Genomic DNA, 27,895 nt, shown 5'->3' on the forward strand with positions numbered 1-27,895 from the left:
ATTATAGGGCACAAGTCTGGTGAGATCACAAAGGGCTCAATTCCGACTAAATCCTTACAAGGCCCTGTTTTCTTACGATTTAAGGAAAATGCCTCTGAACTTTCCTCAAGTCCCTCTTTCACTGTGTAGAGGCAATTCTTTACATTGCAAACTCATTTAAAGAACTAAAATCATGAAATAGTAGCCCTTTGGGAAGCGCTGCCATCCCAAGGTTTGCTCAAGACTGCCTGTGCCTGGGGCTGTGAGAACCTCTGCCGGGTCTCTCGTGGGTCCAAAACCAGGGCCACTCCAGCAGAGCAGTGCCGGACATCCCAGGTAACAAGAGGGATAAACTCTTTACTCCTCCTTTAATTTTGGGAATACTTCTTGACACATTTGGGGGTGAAGCTGAGACTCCATGTGGACAGACAGGAGGACGGGGACCCTTTAATAAACTGGGCGATCTTCACCCCCAAACTGATGATACATTGCAACCGATGCTTATCAAGAATGACTTCATTCAGCAACTAGTCTTGCCACTTAATCTCTCCCAATGGTAAACCACAAGATCATTTTACTATCTTTTATGAAGCTGATCAAATTATCGGTTTATGTCTAACAATTCTGTTTGACAGCTGGTCCCATCAATCACTTGCCTGTGAGTCAATTTTGCAACTAATCTGGCCAGAGTGTTTTCCAGGAGGTTCATAACTTTAAGGTAGCTATTCTATAGTTATTTTTAATGATTTAAAATTTTTTTTCTGAAAAATCTGCTTTTAAAATTCCCAAGACAAATATTACTAGAACAAAGTTTAATGACTTAGAGTTTGGGGGCTATTATTCACGTATTTGTCCATTGTCCATTGCAGGAGACCCAGACTGTTTGTAAAGAAAATCTTAACCTGATCTTATTTTATTTTATTTTTATTTTTTTAAAAGATTTTATTTTAGAGAGAGACACAGAGAAAGAGAGCATGAGTGGGGAGAGGGGCAGTGGGGAAGGGTGGGGGAGAGGGACAAGCGGACTCCACATATCCAGGTTCCAGAGCCTGGAAAGGGGGGCTTGATCTCAGGACCCTGAGATCATGACCTCAGTCAAAACCGAGTTGGCCACTTAGCTGACTGAGCCACCCAGGTGCCCCATGAACCTGATCTTATTTTAGAGTACTAACTTAGCCTACATTTCCAGACAAATGGCCTATTCAGTTTTTTTATTTTTCCAATAGGAGAATGTGAACTCTATCTCTGCTTGGTAGTCTGACAAAGCAAATGAATGTGTGAACATGAACTTACGGAAATATATTTCATGTTTTGGCAGAGAACTTTGCTTTGAACTTTCTGCTGTTCAATTATCATCAAAAGCTTGGTTGCTGAGACATTGGATCAAAGTGGTGAAAGAAGGAGCAGAAACGGGTATGTTCACTTCCAATTTCTCATTGAAAAAGCTAGAAGATACTAATAGGTAGCCAGACAATAGCAATGTGAGTTAGGGATAAAAACAATCCAGAATAACAAAATTCTGATGGGATTTCCACAAATTAAAATCTTGATGAAAATATTGTTCAAATTTGTGTTTTTGTTGATTTTCTAATCTAGTTGTTTCATCTATTGCTGAGAGAGGTGTTAATGTCTCCACTATGATTGTGGAATTTTTTATTTATCCTTTTAATTCTGTCCAGCTTTCCTTCATGTATTTTCAAGTTCTGTTAATAGGTACATATTTATGATTGTTTTATAATTTATTTGTGATTTACGATTGTTATGGCCTCCTGGTTACTCTTCTATTGTTATGACATGCCTGCAAATACTTTCTGGTGTTGAAATCTATTTTATCAGATATTAATAAATCCACTTCAGTCTTTTTAAAAAAAAATCTTGATGAAGACTGAGTAAGAGATACATTCCTGTCTAAATCGAAATCTGGGGAACCCTCTACAGCAAGCCCCAGGTAAGGCAGGAACTAACATCCTCTGTCTACCCCTCACTGTGGTGGCCCTTCCTCAACTCCCTGGACCCAGCTTCCTGACCCTGCTGCAATTATGCTTCCAACAGCTACCTATTTTCTGTATCCAGAGGCTACAGTCCCCAGGCCTCCTCACGGCTGGGGATGAGGGAACTTGTGGTGGTCACTGCACTGTGCAGTGAACGCCCCTCGGGGACAGTCCTGGAAAGCAGGCGTGGGGAGCACACACTGAGAAAAGCTACAGGTTGCATCTGAATCTCTTGCCCTGCAGAGAACCCAGCAGGCAGAGGGAGGGCTCTCTCCCCATCCAGTAGATCCCACTAGAGGATGCCCCGTGGTCCACAAAAAGGGAAGGGCAGATTGGAAACCTGCTGTGGAAGAAGCATGGACCTGAAGGAAAAGCTGGCAAATTCACAGTGTGCTGAGCTAAGGACAATTTACCGTTCCCATCTTTTGGCAAATTGTAGGTAGGGAGAGATTTCTGTCCTTCGATGTATGAATAGGGAGAGGAAAAAAAAATACCATGAGGCTTATAAGAGGGGCTGTGATGCACAGGGAAAGGTAGCAAAAATACTGAGAGAAAGAGCTTATTTTGAACGTGATCTTCTATAGAAAATATAAGTAAAACCATATGCTAGGTGCTCCCAATAAGATACAAACAGTATGGGAAACAAAGTACAGGGAGCTATATGGCAAAAATTAAGTAAGTCGTATATTCATTAGATCTAACACAGTTTAGGTCTCCTTCCCTGTCAGGCCTGTGGCACTTTCCTATCCCCACACCTTTGCACTTGCCGTCCTTCCGCCAGTGCTTTACTCCCTCCAGAGCCTCACAAATCCCATCCCTGCTGCCCGCACGCCACCTCCTCTGAAGGCCTTCCCAGCTGCCGGCGCCTCCTCACTGCTCACTCTACACACCAGCCCAGCGGCTTTTCACACCCCAGCACTGGGCATTTCAAATCGTATTTGTAAGTCACAAGAGCATAACCACGAGTTCTCAATGCCAGGACTCATATTTCATTCATTTCTATACCCCTTACTCATCATAGTTTCTGATATACAGTTAAGAATAATAAATCAATGAGAGCCTTGGAAAGATAAGGATAGGTGACAACCTCTTTTTATTACTGGGACCTCAATGACTGTCAAAGGATAAGGGGGAATGAGGAAATGAGAAAAAGAATTAAAACATACTGAGAATCTGCTGTGCTCAAGACACTGAAGTGCTGATTATATACCAAGGGGGCATTTGACATCTTCCCCTGCTTTTCAAAGAATTATACTTTTAGCATAGCGCCACAGACTAACTCACTGACCCTCAGGGCATGACATCATGGCCATTGGCAGCCATCTTTTTAAGAGATTAGTGCAGCACCAGAAATCCTCCATTGAAAAATGGATGCTCAAAGGTTATTGGCAAATTGATTTTGGAAAACTTGAATAGCATTTCCCCTTAGAAACAGTGTGCATAAGTCCTTAGACCAGACTGCAAGTACTTACTTAACCCAGAAGGCTGCTAGATTTTATCAGAAACTCCATCACCAGATAGCCAAAATGGTCCTATAACCAAAATGGTACTTCCCGCCTGTCTCACAGATGCGCTGTGAATCAACTAAAATAAGGCGAGTGAGACTCCTCTGAAGAGTGCACCATGCTGTAAGAACCAGGGGTTTAACTATTCTAAAACCCAACTGCACATTAAAATACTGTCTGCTGGAAAATGCATGCTCCCTCTGCAAATTCCACCATGGCAGTGGGAGCACTACTCTCGGTTCCTGGCATCATTTGGCCTTATGATCTGGTGCTCGCATGCGTGGGGATTAAGAAGAGAAACAAAAGTTGTCTGCGGAACTTACATAAAAGCGTTAACCCGAGTGTCTACTGATGTATGTGAGAAAATCATTATGGGGATGATCATCAGGATGACGGCAACGTGTCAAAGTATTTCAAGATGTCTGCGATTTAAGGGCAAGCAATGGTAGCCCAGGTGGAATAACAAAGATGAGGTCAGGGCTGACTCACATTCAATGCCGTCTCCCGTACTTCCTGTCAAATAATAAGTTGAAGCACCCCACATGCCGTTTCCTCTTCTCAGACAGCACCCCTGTTTCTTGTCGGCAGCCCCTGGAAAACCTATTTGTTGACAGTTTATCCCACTTTGTAAAGCTTGTCTACTGTGCAATCCAGGCAGTTTTCCAGGTAGCTGGCACCTTGTTTTCTTTTAGGCTTACACTGCACACTTCTGGGATGATGTGTATCGCATTTTGCTTTGGTCTGGGAAGCAGATTACCTCTGGAGTCCCCAGTAGGCTGACTTCAGAGAAGCCAAAAGTTCCAGAGAGCCTTCTCCAAAAAGGGAATCCTAAAGATTCCAGGGCTGCCCAAGCTCACCCACGGTACCAGTCTGAGCAGAAGCAGGTGAGGAACTCTCCTCTCCCATTCCAGCCTTGAGCCAAAAAGGCTTGTCCATCACTGTGCAAAACCCACCCTGGCTTGAGAAATCAGTGTGTCTGGAGAGAAGCTGCCTCATTGCATGACAGGCTGTGCCTGGGCCTGGAAAGCTTTTCCTGCTTCAGTAGCCTCCATGTCCAGCCTCCCTTCTTTGTCTGCTGTGTGTTCGGGCCTCTGGTTCAATTCAGCCCCAACTCCAACTTGGCCGCCTCGATTTAGCTGACCCTCCTGCCTGGACAACTGGCCACTTCTATCAAGGCCTCTTTGGCTTTTCTAGGCACCCTCTTTTGAGAATGTCCCACACGTGATGGGCCCAGGGAGGGGGGTCTGGCACTCTGGGAATACTTCCCCAAATCACTTGGTTATACCACCAAGGACTCAAGTCACTCATCTTCCACACCCTAAAGGACTGACTTATGAAACAGCAAAACCGTGTCTTTTAGAGGCAAAGGTCTTTCTAAATCATTCATATTCCACTTCAAGTTTTCTCACTGGAGCCCGACATGGGGCTTGACCTCACAACCCTGAGATCAAGACCTGAGCTAAAATCAAGAGTCCGATGCTTAACTGACTGAGCTACCCAGGCTCTCTCTCTCTCTCTTTTTTTTTTTTTACATAGAAGAAACCAAATCTTTTCTACTTAACACACCACCCTGACAAAGTCCTTACTGGTTTTTGGTCAGCCTCCCCCACCGACTAATCTTTATTTTATGTGAAAAGGAAATGGAGTGCCACTTCAAAGTAGATTTCAGCTAATCAGATGTATTGAGAACAAAGGTAAGAAGCACCACAAAGACGCAAACTAGACTGTAATTAAGGAAAAGACAGCATTTATTACTGGAGTACTGAGCAAAATCAGAGAGCAACAAACAGAAGACATGACTTAAATCCCTGGTTTGCAACTGTGAGCTCAGGTAAGTTACTTAGGCACTTCAGGCAGTTTCTTCATTCACATAAAGGAAAAAAGGACCAGCGATTCTAGTCTTTCCTAGGCCCACCATTTTATAATTTTATGACCCAAATCAGTCTGAGATTATAAATTTCTATTCCATAAATTTATTTATAAGCGTAAAAAGAAATTAAAACATATGAAAATATAAATACTTAAAACCAAGGAATTTTAAAAATGCATTCCAAAGAAACACTTGTTATTCACTGCTATTAAGCATGAGTCTATTACAAACATCTCACTATTGAAACTTAACATTTCACAAACAAAAAGTGGTATGATTTTAATAAGTTTGCCTTTGGATCTCATTCCTCTTCACTATTTTGAGATTGTTTCTGTCTATCTACTTATAATCTATCACTATATCTGCATATGTGTACACACACACACACACACACACGAAATGGGAAAAAGCAAAGAAGCACCAGGATTAGCTCTGACCAAAGAGGAAGAAATGGGACTTACAGGAGCTGCAGAGTTTTTGACTGTGACACTGGGCGTGGTGGCTCGCAGGGCTCCACTCACACCATGGTAGTATTTGAAGCAGATCTTAGTTTCAGCTGAAAAACAAAAATCAAACGGTACTGAGAAGCAGGGTATGATCCAGGAAGAGATAACCATCTCCAGAGGGACAGCCCCAGGAACTGCCACGTAATTCCTCCCATGAGCCAAGCAGGCCACATCTGATGATGCTTATTCAACATGTGGCTCCGTGGACAGGTCTGACATCTTTCTAAAAATGTGCCATCAAAAATTGCCCTTTGTACCCAAGTGAAATCCATTATTTCAACTTCTCAGCATCCATCCAATCCCATTAGAGGTTATTTGGAATTAACCCTTAATCCTAAGATTCTGGGTGGTTTGATGCCTACCACCAGTCTGTTCTGTAATTTTTGGTTATTTAATTCATTGTAATTAGTATCTTAGCAACTTGGAGGAGGACTTTGAGAAGTTACTGAAATACATGGATGGGAGGCATATTTTCCAAACTCTGATACACATCAGTGATAACCTCTTTGCATCACGGTTTGTTTTTCTTCAAAGTCCTATCTATGTAAGTAGAAAAGATATGGCCTTGGGGTACCCTGCCTGGGTTTGCCTTTTGGCTCCATTACTGACAATCTATGAGACAACAAGCAAGTCCCTTAACCTCCCTTACTCCATGTTCCTTGTAAAATAAATAGAACTAACAATAGTACCCACCTCATAAGGTATTGGATAAGCAAATAAAAGTTCTTAGAGTGCAAATAATGCATGATGAGCATGATGACTAAAGACAAAATCTGTGGCCAACCTGAGTCTAGTTCATTTGAAGGTGACTTGCTTTTCCCAATTTACTGTTTGTAGGATTTTTCCTTTAAATTTGAAAAATTTGCCAGGCTATGTGTTAGCCCCTTATATTAATTTTGTTTGGAACAACATGAGAAATCTCCAATTTGAGATCCTGTTTCTCAAATCTGGGAATTTGTCGGTTGTAATGTTTCAAAAAATAATGTCGACAATTTTCTTAGCACGAATTTTAGATATGTTCATTATGGAGAATATGAACAATGAAGAAAAGTATAAAAAAATCTTCTATGAGTGTTTTTATGTACATCTGAGAGTATAAGCTTTAATATTATATGTAATGTAGTAAAATAATAATGCAATAAAACTGCATTTTAAAAAATTAACATTAAACAATCAGGTTCAACTATCAAACCTTTGTTGATAACATTCTTTGTTTTATGGAATCATTGAATTGATTTGTGATTGTAAGTATTCCTGTAATTTTGAAAATTTGGGCTTTTCCCTAAAAATGAATGACTTTTTGAAAATTATGTTGAAGTTCAAGATTTCTCCATAGGATAATGGAGCAAAACTTGCTGGTTACCTACCCAACACCCATTCTCCCTTTCCTCCTTAATGACAAAATCTCAATTTTACTTTGGATGGTACTGTCCAGCTAAAGTACTTTATTTTGGAGCCTCCCTTGCAGATAACATTTATGTTGTTTTCCACTGTTATTTTGGGGTTTCTGTTATCTGTAAACTTTACTATATATAGAAAGGTTTCTTGACATAGAAGATATGAGTACTGCAATATTATGCTTTAGAAGATGTGAATATTTTAAGGATTCTCCCTTCTTGTGGCCAAACTGCTTCCCAAAGAGCACTTTACACTTTCATCAGAAAATGTAGCTCTGGGGTGCCTGGGTGGCTCAGTCGTTAAGCATCTGCCTTCGGCTCAGGTCATGATCCCAGGGTCCTGGGATCGAGTCCCACATCGGGTTCCCTGCTCGGCAGGAGGCCTGCTTCTCCCTCTCCCACTCCCCCTGCTTGTGTTCCTGCTCTCGCTCTCTCTCTGTCAAATAAATAAATAAAATCTTTAAAAAAAAAAAAAAGAAAAGAAAAGAAAATGTAGCTCTGACCATTTCATGGAACTCTTGTTAATATTGAGTATTATCAATTAAATATAACTTTAAAGTAATATTTCATTTTTATTTCATGTATTTGATTAGTAGTGAGATTAAACATTTTTTCATCAAATTTTAATTAGCCATTTGTATTTACTCTTTTTTATCCATTGAACTGTACTTGTCGAGACTTCCCACTGCCTGGATGATACCTGGGTGCTCACCTTTTAGTGGATATGCTCTTCCTTTAGATACATCAATACTTTCCAATTCCCTCCTAAGTCATTCTTTCCCTGCAGTGATTTTACATTATTGTCGATTGCCTTTTAAGCTCTTCTTGTGGACAATCTTCCAACCTAATTCTGCATTCTTCAGGGCACCTCACAGTTATCTGCACGTTGTTAGGTATACACATCCAGATCCACTACTGCTTCAGCCTGAAAGGCAGCTATCTTGTAGGTTAGGGATCATGGGGGACACTGAATAAAGCAGTGAGCCTATATAGCTAGGCAACCTCTCTGAGCCAGTGCAGTTTAAGTTCCTCTGCTTGTAGGTGCCGATGACATCAGCAAGGAGGGGCCAATGGCTTCACCTCAAGCACAGTTGGGTGGAAGAAAATTTTAGATAACAGGCATTCTAAACAGGCACTACTAGCTTTCCTTTCAAATAAAATTATTCCAATGCCTTTAAGTAAGAAAGGTCTTATTTTAGATAAGAGCCATATGATCCTCAGAAAAAGCATTTGACAAAATACAGTATCCATTCTTGATTAAAACAACAACAACAACAACAAAGTAGGGATAGATGCAACATACTTCAACATCATAAAGTCCACATATGAAAGACCCAGGGCTAATATCACCTTCAAAAGGGAAAAACTGAGAGCTTTTCCTCTACAGTCAGGAAGAAGACAGAGATGTCAACTCTTACCATTACTATTTAACACAGTACTGGAAGTCTTAGCCTCAGCAAGCAGACAACAAAAATAAATAAAGGCAACCAAATTGGCAAGGGAGAAGTCAAACTTTCACTATTTACGGACAACACAGTACTCTATGTAGAAAACCCAAAAGATGCCACCCCCCAAATGGTACAACTAATACATGAATTCAGCAAAGTTGCAGGATATAAAATCAATGTACAGAAATCTGTTGCATTTCTATACACCAATAATGAAGCAGCAGAAAGAGAAATCAAGGAATTGATCCCATTTACAATTGCACCAAAACCCATAAGATACCTACGGATAAATCTAACTAAAGAAGTAAAAGATCTGTACTCTGAAAACTATAGAACACTTATGAAAGAAATTGAAGAGGACACAAAAAAATGGAAAAGCATTCCATGCTCATGGATTAGAAGAACAAACATTGTTAAAATGTCTATACTACCCAAAGCAATCAACACATTTAATGCAATCCCTATCAAAATACCACCAGCATTTTTCACAGAGCTAGCACAAACAATCCTAAAATTTGTATGGAACCACAAAATACCCTGAGTAGCCAAAGCAATCCTGAAAAAGAAAAGCAAAATTGGAGGCATCACGATTCCGGACTTCAAGCTATATTACAAAGCTGTAGTTGTGGGTTCATTTCTGGGTTTCCTATTCTGTTCCATGTATCTATTTTTGTACCAGCACCACACTGTTTTGATTACTACAGCTTTGTAATATAACTTGAAGTCTGGAATTGTGCTTCCTCCAGCTTTGCTTTTCTTTTTTAAGACTGCTTTGCCTATTCAGGGATTTTTTTGTGGTTTCATACAAATTTTAGGATCTTTTGCTCTAGTTCTGTGACAAATGCTGTTTGTGTTTTGATATGGATTGCATTAAATGTGTGTCATTAAGACAGTATGATACTGGCACAAAACCAGACACACAGATCAGTGGAACAGAATAGAAAACCCAGGAAGGGACCCACAACTATATGGTCAACTAATCTTTGACAAAGCAGGAAAAGTATCTAGTGGAAAAAAAAGACGGTCTCTTCAACAAAATGGTGTTGGGAAAACTGGAAAGCAACATGCAGAAGAATGAAACTGGACCACTTTCTTACACCATACACAAAAATAAATTCAAAATGGATTAAAGACCTAAATGTGAGACAGGAAACCATCAAATTCCTAGAGGACAACACAGGTAGCAATTTTTTTAACCTCAGCCATAGCAACTTCTTACTAGACACATCATCAGAGGCAAGGGAAACAAAAGCAAAAAGGAACTATTGGGACTTTATCAAGATAAAAAGCTTCTGCACAGTGAAGGAAACAATCAACAAAACTAAAAGGCAGCATATGAAATGGGAGAAGATATTTGCAAATGACATATCTGATAAAGGGTTAGTTTCCAAAATCTATAAAGAACTTACCAAACTCAACACCCGCCCCGCAAAAAAAAATCCAGTTAAGAAATGGGCAGAAGACATGACTAGACATTTTTCCAAAGAAGATATCCAGATGGCTAACAGACCCATGAAAAGATGCTCAACCTCACTCATCATCAGGGAAATACAAATCAAAACCATGGTGTGATACCACCTCATACTTGTCAAATGGCTAAAATTAACAACACAAGAAACAAGAGGCATTGGCAAGGATGTGGAGAAAGGGGAACCCTCTTACATTGTTGGTGGGAATGCAAACTGGGGCAGCCACTCTGGAAAACAGTATGGAGGTTCCTCAAGAAGTTAAAAATAGAGCTACCATACAATCCAGCCATTGCACTACTAGGTATTTACCCAAAGGATGCAAAAATACAGATTCAAGGGGTATATGCACCCCAATGTTTATAGCAACATTAACAACAATAGCCAAACTATGGAAAGAGCCCAAATGTCCATTGGCTGATGAATGTATAAAGAAGATGTGTACACACACACACACACACACACACACACTGGAATATTACTCAGCCATCAAAAAGAAGGAAATCTTGCCATTTGCAACAACACAGATGGAGCTAAAGTGTATTATGCTCAATGAAATAAGAAAGACAAATACCATATGATCTCACTCATGTGGAATTTAAGGAAGAAAACAGATGAACATATGGGAAGGGGGAAAAGAAGAAAAAAGAGAGATGGAAACAAGCCATAAGTGACTCTTAACAACAGAGAATTAACTGAGGGTTGATGGAGGGAGGTGGGTAGGGGATGGGCTAGATGGGTGGTGGGTATTAAAGAGGGCACTTGCAATAAGCACCGGGTGTTGTATATAAGTGATGAATCACTGAATTCTACTCCAGAAATCAATATTGCTCTGTACGTTAACTAACAAAATATAAATTAAAAAAAAAAACAACATTGATGAGAGAAACTGATGAGGGTGCACAAAGAAACAGAAAGACATTCCATGCTCATGGATTGGAAAAATATTATTAAAATGTATATGTTACCAAAAGCAATCCACACATTTAAAGCAATCCATATCAAAACACAAACAGCATTTGTCACAGAACTAGAGCAAAAGATCCTAAAATTTGTATGAAACCACAAAAAAATCCCTGAATAGGCAAAGCAATCTTAAAAAAGAAAAGCAAAGCTGGAGGAAGCACAATTCCAGACTTCAAGTTTTATTACAAAGCTGTAGTAATCAAAACGGTGTGGTGCTGGTACAAAAATAGACACATGGAATAGAATAGGAAACCCAGAAATGAACCCACAACCATATGGTCAATTAATATTCGACAAAGTAGGAAAGAATATCCAATGGAAAAAAGACAGTTTCTGCAACAAATTGTATTGGGAAAACTGGACAGTAACATGCAAAGAAAGAAACTGGGTCACTTTCTTACACCATACACAAAAACAAATTTAAAATGGATTAAAGACATAAATGTGATACCTGAAACAACAACAACAACAACAAAAACCTAAACAGAACACAGACAGTAACTTCTATGACATCAGCCATAGCAACGTGTTTGCAGAAAAGTCTCCTGAGGTAAGAGAAATAAAACCAAATATAAACTATTGGGACTTCATCAAAATAAAAAGCTTCTGCACAGCGAAGGAAACGATCAACAAAAGTAAAAGGCAACCTACAGAATGGGAGAAGATATTTGCAAATGACGTATATGATAAAAGGTTAGTACCCAAAATATATAAAGAATTAATAAAACTCGACATCCAAAAACAAAGAATCCAATTAAAAACTGGGCAGAAGACATGAACAGATATTTCTCCAAAGAAGACATCCAGATAGGGGTGCCTGGGTGGCTCAGTTGGTTAAACAACTGTCTTCGGCTCAGGTCATGATCGCAGGGTCCTGGGATTGAGCCCCACATCGGGCTCCTTGCTCAGTGGGGAGCCTGCTTTTCCCTCTCCCTCTATCTGCTACTCTGCCTTCTTGTGCTCTCTCTCTGTGTCAAATAAATAAATAAATAAATCTTAAAAAAAAAAAAAAAAAGAAGATATCCGGATGGCCAAGAGACACATGAAAAGATGTTCATTGGGCGCCTGGGTTGCTCAGTTGGTTAAGCGACTGCCTTCGGCTCAGGTCATGATCCTGGAGTCCCGGGATCGAGTCCCGCATCGGGCTCCCTGCTCGGCAGGGAGTCTGCTTCTCCCTCTGACCCTCCTCCCTCTCATGCTCTCTGCCTCTCATTCTCTCTCTCTCAAATAAATAAATAAAATCTTTAAAAAAAAAAAAAAAAAGAAAAGATGTTCATTATCACTTACCATCAGGGAAATTAAAAATAAAAACTACAATGAGATATCATCTCACACTGGTCAGAATGGGTAAAATCAACAACACAAGAAACAACAGTTGTGAGCAAGGATATGGAGAAAAAGGAACTCTCACGCACTATTTGTGGGGAAGGAAAGGGGTGCAGCCACTGTAGAAAACAGAATAGAGATTTTTCAAAAAGTTAAAAATAGAACCACCCTGCAATCCAGAAATTTCACTACTGGGTATTTACTGAAAGAATACAAAAACACTAATTCAAAGAGATACATGCATCCATATGTTCATAGCAGTGTTATTTACAATAGCCAAATTATGGAAGCAGCCCAAATATCCATCAACTGAATGGATAAAGAAGATGTGGTACACATATACAATGGAAATTTATTCACCATAAAAAGAATGAAATCTTGCCATTTGCAACAATGTGGATGGATCTAGAGGGTATTATGCTAAGTGAAATTAGTCAATCAGAGAAAGACGAATACCATATGATTTCATTCATATGTGGAATGTAAGAAAAAAAAAACAAACAAGCAACGGGGAAAAAGAGAGCGAGAGAGACAAATGAAGAAACAGACTTTTAGTTATAGAGAACAAACTGATGGGTACTGAGAGGGAGATGGTTGGAGGAATGGGTTAAATAGGTGATGGGATTGTCTGATGATCATGAGGTGATGTATGGAATTGTTGAATCACTATGTTGTACACCTGAAACTAATATAACATTGTATGTTAACTAACTGGAATTAAAATTAAAACTTTAAAAAAATTATCTGGCAATCCTACCGGGTATTTATCCAAAAGAACTGAAATCAGGATCTTGAAGAGATATTTGCACTCCCATGTTCACTGTACCACTATTCACAATAGCCAGGATGTGGAAACAACCTAAAGGTCCATCAGTGGATGAATGGATAAAAAAATATGGTAAATATAACAACGGAATATTATTGAGTCTTCAAAAAGAAGGAAATCCTAAATATGCAACAACATGGATGGAACTTGAGGATGTTATGCTAAGTGAAATAAATCAGTCACAGGACAAATACTGTGTGATTCCACTTATATGTGATATTTAAAATAGTCAAATCATAGAAGCAGAGAGTAGAATTATGCTTTCCAAGGGCTGGGAGGGAGAGGGAAATAATCAGTGTATAATAACAACAGGTGTGATTGTTGATAATCAGTGGTGTAAACTGTCAGTTATGCAAGATAAGTAAGTTCTAGAGATTTGTTGTATTAAATTATTCCTATAGTTATCAATATTGTATTATACACTTAGAGATCTGTTAAGAGGATACATCTCATGTTAAATGTGTTTACTATAACAGAATAAAAGTAAAAAAAACAAAAATTAAAAAAAGTTAAAACAAATTGGTCTTAACAGTTAATTAGCATTTAACATGTACCAGATCAGTCATACTATTTTCTAATTTGATCCTCACAAAATCCCTATGAAGTGTAGGTAATTATTATTAATCTTTTTTAAAAATGCTTAGCACAATGCTTGGCATATAATAAGACCTCAACAAATGTCATCTATCATTCTTTTTTTACATCTAAAAACAAAGAGGCCAAAATATGAAGCTAATTATACAAGGTCACATATGTAGTTCATGGCAACTAGGAAATCAGTAAACATATTAACTTTCCATTTGGTGATTTGTCTTTTAAAAATTTTTAATAACTCAAGATTGTTGACTAGCTAGGCAACAGCAAACTTCCACTTCCAGTAACAATGTACTAGGTAATACAGAAAACATCTAGAAAAGCTGGAAAAATATGGACATAAATCTGCCTGAAGTAGGACTGCCAGGTAAAATATAGGATACTGAGTTAAATTTGGGTTTCAGATAAACAGAGAATACATTTTTAGTATAAGTATGTTCCAGTTATTACATGGAACAGACTTATACTAGAAAAGATATTCATTGTTTATCTCAAAATCAAATTTAGTTAGGTAGTCTTGGAATATTTTCCCTCTAAAATTGGAAATCCTAGCCCGAAGTCATCAGAGACCTGGTGAGACAATGGGAATATTGAGGACAAGATCCAGAAAAAGAACACTCATAGATGAGCCTAGGATTTGGGGTTGCTGTTTCCCTAGCTGGGGCTGGGGGCTGTGTTGATTCCAAAAAATGCAGCTGACAAACTGGAAGAGCTAAAAGAACTTTTTTCAGACTTGCAGGGCTAAGGGGATCAAACGTAAGGGTTCAGGTCCCGCCAAAAAAGAAGACTTTGGTAAATCCTTCATGATTCAAATTGGAACCCTGAACAGCAGAATAGATATGCTGTTGAGAATATACTTGCCCTTGCCCTTCATATCATTTCAAGTCTTGAAATTCAATTGAGCTTATTAGTCTGGATTGCCAGGTATCACCCAGACAGAAATGTAAATCCTCTCAGGAGGGAAATAATATCATTCTTAGCTTCAAATTATTTCTACAAGTTTTCATTTACAATGTCCAGTTTTCGATGAAAATTGTCCAGGCACACGCAGATACTAGGCAATGTACAAAATACCAATAGAACAAGTAGGCATTATAAGCTGATTCATATGGCTTCTAGATATTGGAATTATCAGACACAAGCTTTACTGAACATATACTGAAAACATTCAAGGAAATAAAAGACAAGATTGAAAATATCAACAAAGAATGAAGCCTATAAAAATGAACCAAACAGAAATTATGGATCTAAAAAACTACAATACTCAATAGATGGGTTTTAAAACAGATTAAACAAAACACATGAGCATATTTAGGGAACTGGAATATAGGTTAGGAAAAAATTCAGAACGAAGTATGCAGAGAAAAAAGGTATAAAATATAAAAGAGAAGTAAGAAACATATGGGATACTAGGGGGTGATCTAAAGTATGTATAAATTGGAATCCAAAAGGAGAGGAGAGAGACAGTGGTGTTAAAGCCAAAAATTCTCCAAAAGTGAAAACTTCTCCAAAAAGTTCCAAAAGTTACAAAAAACATCAAGCTATAGATTCAAAAAATCCTATGAATCCAAAAAGAACACAGCATGCAGACATCGCTATAAAACTTCAAAAAAGAGGAGAAAAATCACATCATCAACCAGTGAAGTTAAGAGCTAGATTATCTTCATAGGAGCAACAATTTGACAGATGAGTATTCAATATCAGCGAAACCACAGAGGACAAAGGAATGACAGCTTCAATGTGCTAAAACAAAACAAAAAACAAAACCAAACAAAACCCTGTTATATAGAATTCTGCGACCCAGAAAAATATTCTTTAAGAATAAGGTGATTATTCCTACTGCTGTCTGAACATTGCACAGATGGCCATCACCATGAATATCTGAACTTCATGGCGACTCTTTAGCTATCCATATGTTACAATGTCTGCAATGCAGAAATGCCCAAGTCTTATGAATCAAAATATGATCAGAGTAGATGACTGAGAAAGACATTTGGACCAGCCGGAAGTAAAATGCTTTCCTCTGTGAACTACTTATTTGTGCAGAAAGAACCAAATTATCTATGCAATAACATTCTGTAGCAAAAAAAATGAGCTTACATCTACTAATATTTCATTTATAAGAGATGTGAGACAAATGTAAACCATATCTTCAACATCCAAGAAAAACAATTTTAACTCAAGAGGTCATAATAACTGTGAGAGAGTCAATCCCAACAGTTATTTAAAAGGAGTAATGGAGAGTATAATATTTTCAAATGCTCAAAAAGATCAAGAAGCAATGGAAAGGATGTGGAGAAAAAGGAACCCTCATGTACTGTTGGTGGGAATGCAAACTGGTGCAGCCACTGAGGAAAACAGTATGGAGTTTCCTCAAAAAATTAAAAAACAGAATGACCATATGATCCCATAGTTCAATTACCCAAAGAAAATGAAAACACTAATTTGAAAAGATATATGCACCCCTATGTTTACTGCAGCATTATTTATAATAGTCAAGATATCAAAGGAGCTCAAGTGTCTACTGATAGATGAATGGATAAGGAAGATGCGGTATAAATGTACAATGGAATATTACTTAGCCATAAAAAATGAAATCTTGCCATCTGCAACAACATGGGTGGAGTTAGGGTATAATGCCAAGTGAAATAAGTCAATCAGAGAAAGACAATACCATATGATTTCAGTCATATTTGGAATGTAAGAAACAAAACAAGCAAACAAACAAAAAAAGAGACAAACAAAAACACAGACTCTTAAATACAGAGAACAAACTGGTCATTGCCAGAGGGGAGGTGGGGGGGAATGGAGAAATACATGAAGGGGATTGAGAATACACTTATCTTGATGAGCACCGAGAAAAGTATAGAATTGTTGAATCATTATATTGTATACCTGAAACTAATATAACACTGTATGTTAATTATAGCTCAATAAAAAAAAAAAAGCAATGGAACAATAAGATACAAATTAAATTTTGAATCTGAAGAATACTTAGCTTTAGTAAGAGGAAAAAATACCAAGAGCAGTATTTTTAAAGAAATAATCAACATTAATGATATGAACTTTCTTAGGTCCTCCCAGTCTATCCTATATAGCAATATGTTCATTTGTACTTGTTTTTTCATTTTAAATTGAATTAAATGGATTTTAAGAAATAAGTAGCTTAGAGAAAGGCTGTGATTTTTGACAAAAACAAAAGGAAGGGCTTCCTAATAAATGGGAATAAATGGAATTAGCGTTCATTGACAAGGCATCTAACATTGAAGATTCCATGATATATGTAAATAGTTAACACTTGGAAAAGTCATTTTAATTTAAAGCTGATATTGTCTGTTGGATATCTTGAAGTAGAGTTTTAAAGCCTCTCATGTATCAGGCCCTGGTTTTGGACTAACACCAGAATGAAGCAGTCACCTTTTATATATGCTTGTCCTGTAACATTTCATTTTAGCAATTTGCATTCAAGAACTCATTCAAAAAAAAGAAAATTATGTAAGTGTGAAAGCCATAAGAAGTTGTACCAAAAAAACTTTGCTCTACTATAAATAGCTCTGAAAAATATGGTGTTTTCACTTGGCATTCAAATTATATTTTTGCAGTAAAATTCTCATTAAAGTAATATATGAATCTAATAGAAAAAAATCTTATTGTATTACAGAATATCAAAATGATTTGTCAAAATTTTGTAATTTGGTTGGATAGTATCTCACTTAAATCTGCACTTCCAGGAGTGGTTTAGAATGTTGTCTTACAGACTAATTACATTAACTTTGTAATTTGAAAATAATAAAAAAACCAAAGTAATAAATTTTATTTATATATATTTTTATATAATATATAAATATATTTACATATAATATATAAAATATATATAAATTTATATCTATTTATAATTTTATATAATAAATATATAAAATATTTATATAAAATAAATAAGAGGAGATGTTCACATTTTTAAGTATTTCAGATTTGCCTAACTTATAAAAATTGCCATGTGATAAGGTCATGTTTCTCTAATAGCTAAATTATGATTACTTCAATGAAAAATATTTAATTGCAACTTCTTTCTGAAGTAATTGTAATAACTGATATATCTCTTTTTACACAAAGAACTGTACATTATTTAAGTAATTTCCTATTTGGAACAGCAGCAGCATAAATCCTATGTTAATGCTTTAAACATGGTACCACAGCAAAAGTGAAGATTGATCAAAACGAACCATTATGTAAAATAACATTACAACTTTAATTTATGGGCGATATTTATTTCAGGTGCTAGAGGGTCAATTCTAAACTAAACAATGATCCAATAAATGTATTTTGTTTCCTGTTTCAGGGTGGGTTATTAGACAAGTATTTCTGGTCTCTGGGATCATTGCATGTGGAGTATTTGCTAAAAGGCAATTAGCAATTTCCTCTTCCTTCTAGAATAGAGTAATTGTAGCAGATAAATGCTCCTGCTGCTAACTCAGTAAGCTGATTTTGAAGCAAAATGATTAAGGCACTGCAGAACGATGGAAGCAACAAGAGAAGAGAGAGACTAGTCAGGTGAACTGATAACCTACAGACCCTTTCCTCAGTGGCGGAGGACCAGCAGAGCTGCTGCTGGCCCTGTGGGGCCAGAGTGACAGGACTGGAGACTTCAATCCCCAGCTGATGTCCCCTCAGACCTTTGCCAAATCTTAAGCTTTTAGGGCAAAAGACTAAAAATCTAATCATGAAAACATCTGAAAAGTAGAGCCCAAATCTGTCTCTTGGTCATGAGGAGACCTGGTAGGGAGAGGGTCAAGGAAGGGTCCCTGGTGAAAACCCTTGGTTCTCAATGCAAGCCCTGGAGAGGGGTCCCTAGGAACACGGTGAGCCAGATGGAGATTCTGGCTTACCAAGACTGCACTGCATTTCATTCAGCTCATCCTCTCATTGGGCCACCACCATCAGCACCTGCACCACTGAGCTGAGGAAAGGGCAAATGCTCTCCAAGGAGAAGATGCTACCACCGAAGTTTCTACATTTCACAGCCAACATATGATGATGGATAGAAAACTGTCAGGTATGGTAAGAGACAGAAGTCATGGACCTAAAGCAAGAACAAAAATGGAAATAGGGTCCTGATACTGAAGTCATTAAGCAAAGACTTTATTTTTTTAATTTAAATTCAATTAATTAACATATAGTATATTATTAGTTTCAAAGGTAAAGTTTAGTGATTCATCAGTTGCATATAACACCCAGTGGTCATTACATCAAGTGCCCTCCTTAATGCCCATCACCTAAGCAAAGACTTTAAAGAAAACAGATAAAATGCAACCTTTGTCAGAAAATTAGAACCCATAGAAATGAATCGAATAGTGACTTTATTATTGAAAAACAGAACAGCCGAAATTAAGAACTCAATCTGTCGGCTTAGTGGCATAGCACATATAGCAGGAAAAGGGTCAGTAAGATGTATTCATAGAGCACATCCAGATTGAAGGAAGAGAGAGAAAAAAGAATGATAAATACAGGGGAGAGAACAAGGGATATATGGGACAGTGGAATGACTGGAGCCCCCGAGAACTGGGCAAAGGTAACTGAGGAAATAACAATAGCTTATCATCTAGCCTCAGGATAAAAACAAAAATCAGTCATAAAAACATCATAATTCAACTGTTGAAAACAAAAGACAAAGGGAAAAGTCTTGAAAGCATCAGAGGGAGAAAAACACCCATATTATTTTCAAAGGAATGAAAGAAAGACTAACAGATGACTTTTCAGAAGACAGAAAAATGACATTCCTAAGTGCTATAGAAAATAACAACAAACCTAGAATTTCATATAACTGTGAAGTTATTCTTCAGAAGTCAAAGTGAAATAGTGACATTCTCAGACAAACAAAAACTGAGGGGTTTATCACTAGTAGGCCTGCACCAAAAGAAATACAAAAAAAAAAAAAGAAGCTCTTTCCTTTTAGAAGGAAAATGACCCTAGACAGAAACATAGAAGTGCAGGGGCTTGAGCTAAATGGTGGCATAGAAGTAGGACCCTCGGCTTGTCTCACCCCCTGAAAAGAGCTGTATAACTATCAAATCAACCTGAGGAGGGACAGAAGAAACTCCACAACTAGAGGGAGAGAAGAAGCCACATCAAGGAAGGTAGGTAGTACAGAGACTTGGTTTGGGGCTGAAATGGATCACTGGTGCTGTGGAGGGGAGGGAGCGTGGTTGCAGAAAAAGGCGAGAGAGAGAGAGAGAGAGAGAGAGGGAGAGAGAAGCACACAAGGAGAACATTTCCCCAAAGCCATTGGCTGGGAAAATGAGAGGGGCTAATCTCCTTGAGTTGTTGCAGCCAGCAGGGCTTGAAGACTAGAGTTTTAAAGGTCGGTGGGCTTGGCTGGGATGAGGCCCAGAGGGTGCTGCCCCTCTCCAAGAGAGAAGGCAGGCAAGCAACCCTGGGGGCAGAGGGCATGGAAACAGTTCACTCTTCTTGGAGCATATCCCTGAGACGTAGTATTCCCAGAGGCTCCTTTCTAGGAACAAAGGAGCCAATGGGCACCATTTCCCTCGCTGGACCCTCAGCCTCGGTGCAGAGCCACTTGCAGAGGCAGCTGGCCCAACACTGGCCGCCTATCCTGCTCACTCCCAGTTCCATTCCCCTGCGCTCTGCTGCAACTGCCCTTCTCTGTCGAACCTCTCTCAGTCCCAGCGAGGCAGGACCCACACCCAGAAGACCAGCGAAGGCCCCTGCCCACACCCTGTCCCTAAAGGCTGGAGTTTTAAAAGTTAGCAGGCTTGGCTGGGATAGAGCCCAGAAGGCAATGTGCTGCTCCTGGAGAGAAGGCAGGCAAACAATCCGGGGGCAGACAGTGTGGAAACAGCGAAATGAAAAATGTCTGGGACACACAGAGGGAGATTATTTGCTGTTCTCGGAGTGCTTCCCTGAGAGGCAACATGTACTGAGACTCCTCTCTGGGGACAAAAGCGTTGACTGGTGCCATTTTCCTCCCCCACCCCTCAGCATAAGCACAGAGCCACCTGCAGGAGGCAGCACAGTGCCTATCCTGGCTGCCTAGCCTGCTTACACCACACCTCACACACCCGAACTCTGGCAGGCCTGTGTTCTCGGGCAAGTTGTGCCTCAGACCCAGCACGGTGGGCCCCTTCCCCAGAAGACCAACAGAAACCCCTGCCCACACCATATCTTCCAACCAGAGAGTTCTGCAGCACCTCAGTTCTAATGGAGGTAGTATCAGGTCTCATTTCACAAGCAGACCGAAGCACACCTAGTTAAAACTTTCCACTTCTGGCCAAGTACCAAACATTGCCCACAGCAGACAAGGAGAGCCTCTGCAGACAACTGGCCTAAAGGATAAAGCAGCCAAAAGACAGCAGCAGAGTGCACAGAGCACACACCAGAGACACTCCCTGAAGCACCAGGCCCTGGACACTATATGATCTCTTCCTCATGAGGCCACTACGTTCAGGAGCTTGAGCCATAACTGGCTTTTCTAACACACAAAAGAAGGCAGAGACTTAGACAAATGCCAAGATGGAGGATTCATCCCACATGAAAGAACAAGATAAGGTCATGCCAGAGATCTAAATGAATTTAAAGGAATGATCATCCTGGGATCGAGCCCCACTTTGGGCTCCCTGCTCGGCAGGAAGCCTGCTTCTCCCTCTCCCACTCCCCCTGCTTGTGTTTCCTCTCTCACTGTGTCTCTCTCTGTCAAATAAATAAATAAAATCTTTAAAAAAAAAAAAAAAAAAAAAAGGAATGATCATAAGGATACTCGCTGGGCTTGAGAAAGGGATGGAAGCCTTCAGGGAGGCCCTTGGCACAGAGATAGAAGAGTTAAAAAACAATCAGTCACAAAGGAAAAATGCAATAATTGAGATTTGAAACAGACTGGATGTAATAACCACAAGGCTGGAAGAAGCTGCAGAATGAATTATTGACCTAGAAGACAAAATAATGGAAAAGAATGAAGCTGGACAAAAGAAAGAAAGAAGAATTATGGATCATGAGCATAGACTTCAGGAACTCAGTATCTCCATCAAATGTGATAACATTCATATATATTATAGAAGTACCAGAAGAAGAAGAGAGAAAAAAGGGGGCAGAAAACAGATTAGAGGAAATAATAGTTGAAAACTTCCCTAATCTGGGGAAGGAAATAGTCAGACAGATTTTGGAGGCACAGAGAACTCCCACCAAAATCAGCAAAAACAGTCCAACATCAAGATATATTGTATTTAAATTTGCAAAATATAGTGATTAAAAAAACCTTAAAAGCAGCAAGATAAAAGAAGTCCTTAACTTACAAGGAAGACCTATAAAGCTTGGGGCAGATCTCTCCACAGAAACTTAGCAGGCCAGAAGGGATATATTCATGATGTGTTCAGCGTGCTGAATGGGAAAGATCTGCAGCCAAGAATACCCTATCAAGCAAGGCTATCACTCAGAATAGAAGGAGTGATAAAGAGTTCCTCAAACAAGCAAAAACTAAAGGAGTTTGTGACCACTAAACCTGTCCTGGAAGAAATATTAAAGGGGACTGAGTGGAAAGGAAAGACTGAAAGTGACAAAGACAAGGAAGGAACAGAGAAAGTCTCCAGAAAGAACAACAAAACAAGTAATACAATGGCACTAAATACATATCTATCAATAATTACTCTGAATTACTAAATGCTCCAATCAAAAGAAACAGGGTATCAGAATGGATTAAAAAAAGAACAAGACCCATCTATATGCTGCCTACAAGAGACTCATTTTAGACCTAAAGACAACTGCATATTGAAAGTGAGACGATGGAGAAACATTTATCATCAAATGGACATCAAAAGAAAGCCAGAGTAGGAATACTTATATTGGACAAACTTGACTTGAAACCATAGACGGTAACAAGATATGAAGATGGGCACTGTGTCATAATAAAGGGGAAAATCCAACAAGAAGATCTAACGATTGTAAATATTTATGACCCCAAAATGGGAGCACCCAAATATAGGAAACAATTAATAACAAACATAAAGGAACTCATTGATAATAACACAATAATAGTAGGGGACTTTAACACCACACTCACAGCAATGGGCAGATCATCTAAGCAGAAAATCAACCAAGAAACAGCGGCTTTGAATGACACACTGGACCAGATGGACTTAACAGATATATTCAGAACACTGCATCCTAAAGAAGAAGAATACACATTCTTTTCAAGTGCACATGGGACATTCTCCAGAATAGATAACATACTAGGTCACAAATCAGGCCTCAACAAGGACAAAAAGATTGAGATCAAACCATGCATATTTTCTGACCAGAACCCTATGAAACTTGAAGTCAACCATGAGAAAAAATTTGGAAAGACCTCAAATACATGGAGGTTAAACAACATGTACTAAATTAAAAAAATTAAAATTAAAAAATTAAATTAAAAAATTATATGGAAACAAATGAAATTAAACAAATACATGGAAACAAATGAAAATGAAAAATATATGGCCCACAACCTTTGGGATGCAGCAAAAGCGATCCTAAAAGGGAAGTATATAGCAATCAGGCCTACCCTAAGAAGCAAGAAAAATCTCAAATAAACAACCTAACCTTACACCTAAAGGACCTAGAAAAAGAACAACAAACAAAGCCTAAAGCCAGCAGAAGGAGGGAAATAATAAAGATTAAGGCAGAAATAAATGGTATAGAAACTCAAAAAACAATATAACAGATCAGTGAAACCAGGAGCTGGTTCTTTGAAAAAAGTAATAAAATTGATAAACCCCTAGCCAGACTTATCAGAAAGAAAAGAGAAAGGACCCAGATAAATAAAATCACAAATGAGAGGAGAAATAACCAACACCACAGAAATACAAACAATTGTAAGAGAATATTATGAAAAACTATATGCCAACAAATTAGACAGCCTGGAAGAAATGGATAGATTCCTAGAAACATATAAACTAACAAAACTGAAACAAGAAGGAATAGAAGATTAGAACAAACTGATAGCCAGCAAAGAAATTGCATCAGTAATCAAAAACCTCCCAACAAACAAAAGTGCAGGGCCAGATGGCTTCACAGGGGAATTCTACCAAACATTTAAAGACTTAATACCTATTCTCAAACTGTTCCAAAAAGCAGAAATGGAAGGAAACTTCCAAACTCATTCTATGAGGCCAGCATTACCCTGATACCAAAACCAGGTAAGTCACCACTGAAAAAGAGAACTACAGGCCAATATTCCTGATGAACATGGACGCAAAAATTCTCAATAAAATACTAGCAAACCGAATCCAACAGTACATTAAAAGAATCATTCACCATGATCAGGTGGGATTTATTCTTGGGCTGCATGGGTGGTTCAATATTTGCAAATCAATCAATGTAATACCCTACATCAATAAAAGAAAGGATAAGAACTATATGATCCTTTTAATAAATGCAGAAAAAGCATTTGACAAAGTACAACAGCCATTCTTGATAAAAACCCTCAACAAAGTAGGGTTAGAGGGAACATAACTCAACATAATAAAGGCTGTATACAAAAAACCCACAGCTAATATCATCCTCAATGGGGAGAAACTGAGAGCTTTTCCTCTACAGTCAGGAAAAAGACATGGATGTCCACTCTCACTGTTATTTAACATAGTACTGGAAGTCCTAGCCACACCAATCATACAACAAAAGGATATAAAAGGCATCCGGATCAACAAAGAAGAAGTCAAACTTTCACTATTTGCAGATAACATGATACTCTATATAAAAAAACCCAAAAGACTCCACCAAAAAATTGCTAGAATTAATGCAGGAATTCAGTAAAGTCACAGATACAAAATCAATGTACAGACATCTGTTGTATTTCTATACACCAATAACAAAGCAACAGAAAGAGAAATCAAGGAATTAATCCCATTAACAACTGTACCAAAAATAATAAGATCCCTATGAATAAACCTAACCAAAGAGGTAAAAGAACTATACTCTGAAAACTATAACATACTGGTGAAAGCAATTGAAAATGACAAGGAACTGGAAAGACATTCCATGCTCATGGGTCGGAAGAACAAACATTGTTAACATGTCTATACTACCCATTTAATGCAAACCCTATCTAAATACCACAAGCATTTGTCACAGGGCTAGAATAAACAATCCTAAAATTTGTATGGAACCATAAAATTACCCTGAATAGCCAAAGCAACCTTGAAAAAGAAAAGCAAAGCTGGAGGCATCACAATTCCTGACTTCAATTATATTATAAAGCTAGAGTGATCATGACAGCCTGGTGCTAGTACAAAAACAGACACATAGATCAGTGGAACAGAATGGGAAATCCATAAATGAACCTACAACTCTATGGTCAATTAATCTTTGACAAAGCAAGAAAGAATAGCCAATGGGAAAAAGACAATCTCTTCAACAAATGGTGTTGGGAAAACTGGACAGCAATGCACAAAGAATGAAACTGGACCACCTTCTTACACCATACACAAAAATAAATTCAAAATGGATTAAAGACCTAAATGTGAGACAAGAAACTATTAAAATCCTAGAGGAGAACACAGGCATTAGCCTCTTTGACATCAGCCATAGCAACTTCTTACTAGATATGTCTTCTGAGGCAAGGGAAACAAAAATAAAAATAAACTATTGGGATTTCATCAAAATAAAAAGCTTCTGCACAGCAAAGGCAATAGTCAACAAAACTAAAAGGTAATTTAGGAAATGGGAGATGTCTGCCAATGACATATGTGGTGAAGTGTTAATATCCAAAATACATAAAGAACTTATAAAACTCAACACCCAAGAAAAAAATAACCCAACTAAAAAATGGGCAGAAGACATGAACAGATATTTTTCTAAAGAAGACATCCAGATGGCCAACAGACACAGGAAAAGATGCTCAACATCATTCATCATCAGGGAAATGCAAATCAAAACGACAATGAGATATCACCTCACACCTGTCAGAATGGCTAAAATTGACAATACAGAAAACAACAATACAGAAAAAAATTAAAAGTCAACAGCATGACTTTTAAAATGAACTGTATTGGCAAGGATGTGGAGAAAAGGGAACCCTCTTACACTGTTGGTGGGAATGCAAACTGGGGCAGCCACTCTGGAAAACAGTAGGGAGGTTTCTCAAAAATTAAAAATAGACCTACCCTACAATCCAGCCATTGCACTGCTAGGTATTTACCCAAAGGACATAAAAATACTAATTTGAAGGGATACATGTACCCTGATATTTATAACAGCATTATCAACAATAGCCAAATTATGGAAAGAGCCCAAATGTCCATTGACTGATGAATGGATAAAGAAGATGTGGTATATATACATAATGGAATATTATTCAGCCATAAAAGAATGAAATCTTGCCATTTGCAAGGATGTGGATAGAGCTAGGCAGTATTATGCTAAGTGAAATAAGTCAGTCAGAGAAAGACAAATACCATATGATTTCACTCATAGGTGGAATTTAAGAAACAAAATAAACAATCATAGGGGGAAAAAAAGAGGAAAACCAAGAAACAGAGTCTTAACTATAGAGAACACATTGATGGTTACCAGAGAGGAGGTGGGTCGGGGAATGGGTTAAATAGGTGATGGGTATTAAGGAGGGCACTTGTGATGAGCACTGGGTGTTGTATGGAAGTGTTGAATCACTAAATTTTACATCTGAATCTAATATTACACTGTGTATTAAGTAACTGGAATTTAAATAAAAACTAAAAAAAAAAAAGCAAAAAGCATGCAAGATTAAAAAAAAACACAGATATACATAAAGGAGGGAGGAGATACAGAATGGGTTAAAATGTGAGTAAAGCTTTGCTTCTTGATTTGGGTGCTGTGTACATGGATGTGTTCACTTTCTGAAAATTCATAAGCTCTGCGTTTAAATTTGAGCATCTTTCTGTTGTGTTATGCTTCACTTAGAATTTTACCAAAACAAAGTAAAACAAAAACTGCTTAGTGGAAAATTCAGCTTTAAATGCACACATAGAGAAGAATAGCTAAAAACCAATGAGCTAAGCAGCCATCTCAAGAAATTAGAAAAAGAACAACAAATTAAACCCAAGGAAAGTAGATGGAAGGAGATCATAAAAAATAAAGATAAGAGCAGAAAGGAAATAAACAGAAAACATACATAGAGGATCAAGAAAATCAGAAGTTGGTTCTTTGAAAAGATTAATAAAGTAAAAAAAACCCTGGTGAGGGATAGGTAGAAGGATAAAGAATCTGAAATGAAAAAGAAGCACCATCTAGCTGCTGACACTTCTTTTTTTTGTCCTCTCCTGGGTGGAGCTGTCCCTAAGCCTCCCTGGGGGCATTCAAGCTCGAAGCAGGGATCCCAACAGATCCTTGGAGGCCAGATAGAGGATTGGCCATGACACCACAAAGTCCAGTACCTTCTGTGCCACATATTTTTATCCCTAATCCTGGATTACGGGGGTGGGTCTCTGCATTTCAGTCCAAGAAGTGGGAAGGCTTTTGACTGGTCAGATGGAGCACTGAGTTCCCTAGGGTTGAGATAGGACATGTAAACCAAGAATGACAGACGATCCTATTGAAGAGCTCCAGATGGTAGAAAGTACAGCTCCTGGCATAAAGGGAGAGGGTCAGATGGAGACCTTACCCCATATCCTATCCTGATTACTAATGCCTTAAGCCAGCTCTTGACCTGCTGGTGTGTGTTCTAGAGGTCTTTCAGGGAAGCATGTACTTTTCTTAGGTATTAGCCAACTTTTTCCAGATTGGTGGTGCTGTGAGGTGCAAGGATGCATTGGGGCAGAGGTGTAAATGTATGAAGGACAGTGTTGAGAGTGTGTTGGTGGAGGAGGGAAGCAATCTCAGCATGACTTTTTTTTTTTTAATTTTTTTATTGTTGTGTTAATCCCCATACATTACATCATTAGTTTTAGATGTAGTGTTCCATGATTCATTGTTTGCATATAATACCCGGTGCTCCATGCAGAACGTGCCCTCTTTAATACCCATCACCAGGCTAACCCATCCCCCACCCCCTCTAGAAC

At 38.3% G+C, this 27,895-nt stretch overlaps 1 protein-coding gene across 10 annotated transcripts in view; it reads right to left on the reverse strand.

Moving 5' to 3' along the window:
• HECW1 (HECT, C2 and WW domain containing E3 ubiquitin protein ligase 1) overlaps positions 1 to 27,895 on the reverse strand; it is a 430,370-nt gene that overhangs the window by 183,117 nt on the left and 219,358 nt on the right. For all 10 annotated transcript variants that reach the window (XM_032430461.1, XM_032430464.1, XM_032430466.1 and 7 more), the window contains one exon: positions 5,807 to 5,901. In XM_032430461.1, coding sequence (XP_032286352.1) covers positions 5,807 to 5,901 — 95 coding nt within the window. The remainder of the gene's footprint in view (positions 1 to 5,806; positions 5,902 to 27,895) is intronic.

Source organism: Phoca vitulina, unplaced genomic scaffold (assembly GCF_004348235.1).
Source record: "Phoca vitulina isolate PV1807 unplaced genomic scaffold, GSC_HSeal_1.0 scaffold44, whole genome shotgun sequence".
Classification (NCBI taxonomy): Eukaryota; Metazoa; Chordata; class Mammalia; order Carnivora; family Phocidae; genus Phoca; species Phoca vitulina.